The following is a 9,096-nucleotide window of genomic DNA, read 5'->3' as shown; positions in this document are numbered from 1 at the left end:
AACTCTTTATCTAGTTAAACAAAAACAAATATAAACCATATCATTTGAACAACAATAGAACCTATTAGTATATCACATGAATCAGTCAATAACATATGCAAATATACAACATTAATCAAATATTTAAATACACATTCAAACTAATTTTGAAAAACACAAACCTTGTTGGATTGTAATTCTAGCAAACCGGAGTACAACAACGGGCATTCCCAACGGTTGGTTTTCCATCAAAACACGAAAAAGATCAACATACTCTCCACAAAGCTCACAATCATATGAGTTTCCACGTTCAATAAATCACTTAGAAATTGCTAAAATACAAAATAGAACTAAGGATTGTATTCGCATGTTAGAAACAGGGACAAATCAACAAAACCTTATTTTAACATTGACATCATCAAATAATTACCAACTTGCGATATGTGAGCTTGAAAGAAACAGTAGTTGAGGTCGCGCCGTCATCAAAATATTTCTTGTTGTGTCAAATGTAAGTAATCACTCTAATGATGTATGAATTTTTTTTACAAAAAATGGTCAAAAGATTTCACCAACACACCATGTATTTGATATTTAAATAAAACCCAAAAAAAACTAAAACTCAACACATTCTATGTATATAACTCACCAACCAAATACTTGAATGTCTCAGAAAGCTGAGAACATCTCAAATTCGATAAGAGACATTTCATAAGTTGCAATGGAAGAACTCCAAGAAAGGTTGACATCAGTGTTAACATTAAATATAATATTGTTTCTGTATAAGATAAATGTCTCTTATATAGAAACCCTTAACTGATCATCATAAAGTATCGTTATTTTCACTTCATTTGAAGACATTGCAGCGAAGAACACAAAAGGAAAATGAAAAGAAATGCTTTTTTTGGATGAAGATGACATTGTTGAAAGCGTATTTGAGAAAAGAAAGGATGTGTGTCTTGTGTATCTGCAATATCAAATAGGAGAGATACTATAATATAAAATAAATATGCTTCAGACGTTATCACCCATTAAAAAATTAAAATACCACTGTTATGCTTCTGAGTAGAAAAAATTATCACAAAAGTAATAATGTCCTTTACTATAAGTAATCTATAACAATATATAAAGGGAATAAGGGAGTTTGGGCTGAATTTTTTTGGGTCCATTTTGCCCTTAACTTCCTTTATGATTTTTTAATTATTCCATAATTGCCCTTAACTTCCTCTCTTCTTTTTTTTTATGGTTTTTTCATCTATATCTATTCTATACTATAATATAAAAAGAATACATGAGTTTTGGGGTAGAATTTTCATAATACCAACATTACCCTTGCTTTTCTTTAGTAGCAACAAAAATCTTTTATTAACAAACTCACCATAACATAAGCGTATCTTTTTTTTTGGTACATAAGTTAGACACAGGCAGGCGCGGAATCTATAACAATATATAAAGGGAATAAGGGAGTTTGGGCTGAATTTTTTTGGGTCCATTTTGCCCTTAACTTCCTTTATGATTTTTTAATTATTCCATAATTGCCCTTAACTTCCTCTCTTCTTTTTTTTTATGGTTTTTTCATCTATATCTATTCTATACTATAATATATAAAAAGAATACATGAGTTTTGGGGTAGAATTTTCATAATACCAACATTACCCTTGCTTTTCTTTAGTAGCAACAAAAATCTTTTATTAACAAACTCACCATAACATAAGCGTATCTTTTTTTTTGGGTACATAAGTTAGACACAGGCAGGCGCGAAACGCGCCTGCCTGGCCCGCTAGTATTAGATAGATACTAATAGGTGGAGAGAACACGGTTCGATCCACCGCAACTGTGATCGAGAGGGTGTGAAATCATTTGATGTCAACCAAATTAAATAAAAATCAAATTTTGTTTGCTAAATTTGGCAAAGAAAATAAACAAAGGGAAAATGTTGTATTATCCTGTTGCTCACTTCTCCATTCCACGTCACTCAAGCAAGTGGAAGATGAGTGCCATAAACCTTAATCCTACGTGACGAATGGCAAGTTTTTGATTGGTTAACCGACCTAAATCTACGTGGGTCGGTTCATATTTATCATCATCATGGTAAATAACCGATCTATTTCGTCACTTACCAATTCAAAACCTGCCACGTTGGCATAAACGGTTCTCTCTTCTCATCTCATTGGTAAGTTATGACGCACTTTTTTAAACAGTTTCCGTTTACAGTTCTCTTTGACCGTTGACTCTCTCGGTAAAACTTTAAACCCTAATAAAATCATTTTTCCCCAAATCAATTTCTCTTCATTTCTTTCTTTCTCCGATCTGCTCCAATTTTTCTCTTACGATTGGAGGTTTCTTCAATCTCCATTGTTACTTTTTCGGTGAATTGTGTTTTGGATTGATCGATCGATTGTGCGATTTCTAATTTCTGTGATTTTCATTGCAGCGGGGGCCATTATCACAGTGATTAACTTATTAGATCTATAATTTTTGTACCGCATTTCGAAAAATTTAGGAAAATGAAGAACACGGAGCGAATTGCGAATTTGGCTTTACTAGGTTTGATTCTCTTTTTGCTGAATTTTATTTTGTTTATTAAGCTTTTTTGCTTCAGTTGATACTCTTAATTTATGATTAAAGTTCGTTTATTTATGCATTTTAGAGTTTACTAATCTACAATGTAATAGTAATGATGTGCTTAAACTATACGCTTAAACAGGAAATGGATAGTGTTTTTGAAATTTGGTTCTGAAATTTTGTAGAAGCTTTCATAGATTTTATCTGGTTTGTAGAATTTTGTATTAACGGCATTTTGTATGTTGCGGCAGGTTTAACCTTAGCACCGCTCGTTGTGAAAGTTGATCCAAATTTAAATGTTGTTTTGACTGCTTGCATCACTGTGTTTGTGGGCTGTTATCGATCTGTAAAACCAACCCCACCAACAGTAAGTTATAGCCTGATTATTATTTAGGGCCCGTTTGGATTGACTTATTTTTGAACTTATGCGAAACAACTTATGCAAATAAATAAGCTTTTATGTATTATTATTATAAGCTTTTCAAAGTATATTATGAGAAAACAAGTTATAACAATACAATTTTTGATAGTAAAAACTTATGAATCAACAGAAAAATTTATTTATTTGCATAAGCTATTTTCATAAGCTAAAAAATAAGCCAAATCCAAACGGGGCCTTAGTTATGTATATTGCACTTTTTTTATCTTAAGATCTGATTTATGTCAATTATGTTGCATTGAATTATGCAGGAGACAATGTCTAATGAACATGCTATGCGTTTTCCTTTTGTTGGGAGTGCTATGCTATTATCACTTTTCTTACTCTTTAAGTTTCTATCTAAGGACTTGGTGAACACTGTGTTGACAGGCTACTTCTTTATACTTGGCATTATTGCACTTTCGTATGTTCTTTTCTTTGCACTTGTTATTAATATTTGGTAAATAGATCCTTTTTTTTGGGACATATTTTCTATTGTAACACACATTTTCTCTTTTACTGTCTACAGGGCAACATTATTGCCTTCTATTAAACGCTTTCTGCCAAATCATTGGAATGAGGATGTCATAGTATGGCGTTTTCCATATTTTCGCTGTATGTGACCCCCTGCCTAATTTTGTTTTATTGTTGCTGACGTTAATCTTTTTCTGAACTGTAACATGAAGTTATCTAGTAGTATCTTTCAATTAACTAGTCAACTATGACAGATTTTGGCTATTTTATTTAACGGTGTAACCACTGATAGCTACTGGTGGTTTTGTGATTTACCAATTGATTATCAATAAGATCGAGAGTTATTTACTTATTGACAATGCATATATTGTTTTATCTATTTGAAAGTTCGAACTCTCCATTCTACTTTTCAACGCGCCTTGCACAGCAATAATACCTTTAGGTTCTATTTGTATTCTTAAATGAATTTTGAACTATTTTCTAGAGAAGGGATGATAAGTTTAACCAAGTATAATAATACTGGATAATGTTTAATTCCATTCATGCATTGGTTTTAGTTCTAGTTTTTTTTTTTTTTTTTTATACTCTTAGGTGTTTGTACTTGATCTACTTGACATTAACTTGCTTCACCCATGCAGAATGATTTTTTTAACTTCTACTATCTTACACAGCTATAGAGTTTGAGTTTACAAGGTCACAGATCGTTGCTGCAGTCCCTGGCACTTTTTTTTGTGCCTGGTATGCTTTGAAGAAGCATTGGCTGGCAAATAATATATTGGGTCTTGCTTTCTGTATTCAGGTTTGACACTTAACCTATATGTATGCCTGTCTGTAATATTCTGTATATAGATATAGATGCCTGTCTGTAATTTTCTGTATATAGATATAGATGATTCTGTACCTGACGAGTAATTTTATGATATAAAATTGGTACACAAACTATACCTGATAAGTGATAACCTATTATATATATATGGAAATATGGTCTAATTGCTACTAAAATATTGACAGCACCATACAAGGTTTAACTGTGATAGGTTTGCTTGTATTGAAAGTATATATGTATGTGCCTGTTAACCATTTCTTATATGAATTCAATTGTTGTCAATTGAACCAATAATTGGGTTTTGTGTATATTCTTGGTATTTGATTTCTTGGTTTTAAGTGAAATCTTTTCATAAATTAAGCTTATCCAGTAGAAATTGGGATTTGAATTATAAATTTAACATCCTATCTTTTATTTGAGGGAATTAAACATTCTATCTTAATGCTATGAGTTTGTTTGAAATTGTGAATCAGTTAATTTTTTTTTTAATTAGTAGTAAACTGTTAATGACATCACTGACTCCATATTAAACATTTACAGGGAATTGAAATGCTTTCTCTTGGTTCTTTCAAGACTGGTGCTATTCTCTTGGTAGGTATTTGTTTTTGTTTTTAATTGAACTTCATGGTGCTCAAAGCTTCATTACTTTTAATTGCATTCTTTTACTAGTTTTGAGACATCTTGCTTCCTATACAAAATATCCTTTGGCTGCAGAAAAATCACGGCACTGCTCTTTTCCTTTTCATTTTAAAAATATTCAAATAAAGGCCTTTAGCTTTATTTACTTGTTCTTTCTCTTTTGGTTTATCCACTTCCTTTCAAACTTTTCAATCAAATCTAAGCTCAGAAAATAAAAAATGTCTCTGGTTAACAACTATATTTTATTCCACTCAGATATATTAGGTCTTAGTTTAGGAAAGTTAAAGCATATGCTTTTCGTTATATCATTCTTTTATTTTCCAATATGGTCTTTGACTCTTTTATGTATTCTGCAGGCTGGTCTTTTTGTATATGATATTTTCTGGGTTTTCTTCACTCCTGTGATGGTCAGCGTTGCAAAATCATTTGATGCTCCAATTAAGGTTAATTTTTTGCTAAACGCAATGGAACTATTTGTTTGTATGTCTTTGTGTGAATGTTTGTAGTCTAGGTGCCATGATAACTATCTGATAAAAAAAACTTATGAATCTCTTAATTTTGTCATTCAAATTGTTTTGCAGCTTCTGTTCCCCACAGCAGATTTGAAAAGGCCATTTTCAATGCTTGGACTTGGTGATATTGTCATCCCAGGTAGGATGACCATGTTGATGTATTGATGTCTTACTTTTGTGAAATTGACCTTTTATAATACAGTTCAGTTATTAGTATATCTTTGGTGTTAGATTTTATTAAACTGTGCTTGGTAGATTGAGAGAATGGAATGGAAAAAGAACCAAATGATTTTGACTCATGTAAAGCTTGCATTTGACCTTGCTGTCACATCACAAGTTCAATTTTTTCGGGATTTATAATTTCATGAATTTTCTAGAATTGGTTTGTAAAGCCCGCTCTAACTTGTTCTAGGGGGAACATTAATACTAAAGAAAAATCAAATGGGAAGGGATGGGATGGAATGGAAAGGAAATGATATGTTTCCCTTCTTCTCCCTGTTTGGATGATTAACTGAGGCAACCAAGAGGAAGGGAAAGGATCAGAAATGTAAAGTTTCATCTTAGACTCTACAACCCACAATTTTTTATTTTTTTTATAAGACCACAATTTGATGGGAAACAAAAGGTGAGGGTTTTAACTTCTAAGGGGAGATCGCCTAGCCCAAATATTTGTCCTTACAAAAGTTTTTGAACTCCCAAACAACAAAACTTGTTCCCTTTTCAATCTTTCTCCCGGTGCCTGCATTACTGATCATCCAAAGAACAAACTCTCAAAGCTAAGTTTAATCTCTAGTGGTGATGCAATCTGATGGCGCCAGTATATTGAACTTCAAAGGTCTTGTACTAGTTTAAGTCAAGTGACATTGTTTTGACCCTATTTTTCCCATTATGAATAAATGCTTTGCTGAAATGTGTGGTTGTGGAGACTGTATTTTTAAGCTATTTGGAACCCACTGCAGTGCACTGCAAAGTCGTTGGATCTTGATTCAACTTCTCTGTATAGTTAAACCGTGTGTTGGCTGCCGAGGATCTAGGTTGGTTCTTCAAAAATTAGAATTGACTATGCATGCAATTGCTTGATGCAGAGTGATTTTCGCACACACACACACACACACACTTATTCCTGACAGGAAACATTTCAGGCTATTGCATGCACTCATGAGAGTTGATCCTGTCTGTAAAATTATATTAGATAGATTTGCATGTTATGGTAAATAGATTATTTGAGCTTTTATTGGAGTAAGCGGTTATCACACCAGAGCTTATGTCAATGAGCTGTTTTGCATAAGCTAAAATTTCTTATAAGTAGGTCATAAGCTATTTTTTATCTATTTGCGCACATTAATTAAATTCTGTACAATCACATGGTTGTTACTTAATATTTATTTTGACTGTTTATTTTATTTTCCAAACAGGTATTTTTGTGGCATTGGCTTTACGGTTTGATGTGTCTAGAGGAAAACAGCCACAGTACTTCAAGAGTGCATTTTTAGGATACACTTTTGGTTTGGTCCTTACAATTGTTGTGATGAACTGGTTTCAGGCTGCACAGGTGACTGATATGTGGTTTCATTTTATTTTATTTTTCATTTGGGGGGATGGTGTGAGGGTTGTTGATTGTGGTGGTCACTAGTGCCAAATTTACTGCTAATATGATGTTTCCTCTTTTATTGTTATCCTTGTTATCAGCCTGCTCTTTTGTATATTGTACCTTCCGTAATTGGATTTTTGGCTGCCCATTGCATTTGGAATGGTGATGTCAAACAGGTATGTCTTGCTAAATTTTTCCATTTTTCCGTTCTCATATCAATGTCAATATATATTTTTTGTGTCTGGTTTGATTTCAAGCATTAGTTTTACACTTTTACTGAAGTATAGTATAATGTTTCCTGTTTTCTATTATATTCCAAGTATATTGAGAATAGTGTAAATTTGATTTAGTGCAGTTTATATTGTATGTATGTGTTTTGAAATTAGCTAATGAAGGATTCCAGTGCTTTAAAACGTACTTAAGGTAACATAAGATACGTAGATGTAAGATTATGAAATACGGGATTTGGTTAAATATGCTTGTTGTGACTCGTGACCAGTTTTAAAAGGTTCTGCCCAATATATTTTGCTGCAGCTGAATATGAATAAATGTTTTGGTAGTTAGGAAACATGATTTTATGACTTTAAGTTGGTTACACGCTTTTTACCGTCATAAAAAGTTGGTTACACTTGCATGCTTAGACATTAGGATAGTAAGAATATGGTATTGCTAGGTCTGGTGTTCTAACTTTTTATTTTATTTCTATTAATAATGCAGTTGTTGGAGTTTGATGAGTCAAAGACTGCCAATTCATCTCAAGAAGAGAGTGATGCCAAATCTAGCAAAAAGGATGAATAAGTTGAAGCATGCCCAATACCACCAATCCTTGAGATTCACAGGAGAAATAGTGTTGTTTTCCAGGAACGTCGTTACTTGAGCTAACTTATTCAGCAGCACACCTCTGTAACAGATTGTGATTATAAAATATATGTTAGTCTTATTTTTCAAATCGGTATTTTGCTTTTACTCTTTGACTGCCCAGTTTTGGTTTCCATAGCAAACTTTCCAATGGTTTTCTCCCCATCCCTGCTTTTCTCACACAGCACACGATAGGCGCACTCACACATACCCAATATTGATATGTTTGGTTAAAAGTTAATGATTCTTTTGGTTTGTTTTTTTGTTTTTACTATTTAACTGGTTCTTCTGCCTCTTCCCCGGGTTTTTTTAAAGACTTAAATACTTCTTTTGGAGCTGCAACAAATACAATAATCACTTTAATTAGCCTAAGAATGAATGGCAGGAATTTTTCCCAGCATTTTGTTATGTTATTCTGAGAGATTGTCTTCTGACAAATTTGAATGGCTTTGTGATAAATCTGAAGAACCTTTGGCTAAATCTTGAAACACCAAAACACATTGACATCATCACCACTATAGTTTGGGCAGCAACTACTTGTACTCAGTCAAGAACACTGTCCAATATTCTTATGAAAGGCTAGTCCCTCACTCAACTCGCAATTACCAGAAACCAAATGCATACCATAAGTAATGACTGTTTTCCAAAATCCAAACAATCTTAGTCATCAGTTCAATCAGACAGAGTTTATGCTTTGAAAAATCCAAACTAGACATAGTTTATCCCAAAAAATCTGCAATTAATCATATCTTATCTTAATAGGGGAGTGATATACACAAATAACACACTTTCAAGGCGATTTTTGACAAGTGTCAATAAAGTCATTGTTGCCCCCATCAACATAAAATATAATTTAATTTCAACATATTTATATTTTCACTTATACCACATTAACAAAAGACATTTATTGACAAAAAATATATTCTAAAATAGAATCTGAGTTTGGACATGCAACATTATTAAAAGATTTAGGAGTTTATCGTTCATATAAGTTTAATAAAATTTGTGAGATTATTCTTCGCGGTTATGTGAAATGGATACCTACTTTGCATTTAAAATAAACATCACATTTTTTGTATTTGCAGTTTTGCCCCTTTTAAATAAAAAATAAAAAGATGAGAAGAAATAAATGAATATTTATATGATAGAAACAAACATTTACATCAAGCATAGCAACGCGGTTTCGTGTTGCACTGATGCAATGCTAAATTAATGTCAAATAACATTCTGAGTCTTA

General features: G+C 32.4%; 1 protein-coding gene across 3 annotated transcripts; it reads left to right on the top strand.

The window, feature by feature from the left end:
• The first annotated feature begins 2,023 nt into the window (after positions 1-2,023).
• Positions 2,024-7,967, top strand: LOC123898877 (signal peptide peptidase-like). Of its 3 annotated transcripts, none has more exons than XM_045949898.1 (12): positions 2,024-2,149; positions 2,411-2,523; positions 2,793-2,908; positions 3,232-3,383; positions 3,489-3,574; positions 4,105-4,232; positions 4,800-4,850; positions 5,255-5,341; positions 5,480-5,549; positions 6,826-6,962; positions 7,100-7,177; positions 7,719-7,967. In XM_045949898.1, the coding sequence occupies exons 2-12, from the start codon at positions 2,484-2,486 to the stop codon at positions 7,797-7,799; spliced, it is 1,026 nt and encodes a 341-aa protein (XP_045805854.1). In that variant the 5' UTR covers positions 2,024-2,149; positions 2,411-2,483; the 3' UTR covers positions 7,800-7,967. The 3 variants fall into 3 exon arrangements, with proteins under 3 accessions (XP_045805854.1, XP_045805855.1, XP_045805856.1); XM_045949899.1 differs by having other exon boundaries at positions 2,127-2,215; XM_045949900.1 differs by lacking the exon at positions 2,024-2,149 and adding an exon at positions 2,199-2,315.
• Positions 7,968-9,096: the final 1,129 nt, after the last annotated feature.

This window comes from Trifolium pratense, linkage group LG7, assembly GCF_020283565.1.
Source record: "Trifolium pratense cultivar HEN17-A07 linkage group LG7, ARS_RC_1.1, whole genome shotgun sequence".
Lineage (NCBI taxonomy): Eukaryota > Viridiplantae > Streptophyta > Magnoliopsida > Fabales > Fabaceae > Trifolium > Trifolium pratense.
This window is presented reverse-complemented; position numbering and strand designations above follow the sequence as displayed.

Excerpts from the sequence above, each read along its gene's own strand:
- LOC123898877 (XM_045949898.1), top strand. The coding sequence starts at position 2,484 with ATGAAGAACACGGAGCGAATTGCGAATTTGGCTTTACTAG. Across the intron at positions 4,851-5,254 it reads AGACTGGTGCTATTCTCTTG|GCTGGTCTTTTTGTATATGA; the intron begins GTAGGTATTTGT and ends TGTATTCTGCAG. Across the intron at positions 5,342-5,479 it reads CATTTGATGCTCCAATTAAG|CTTCTGTTCCCCACAGCAGA; the intron begins GTTAATTTTTTG and ends ATTGTTTTGCAG.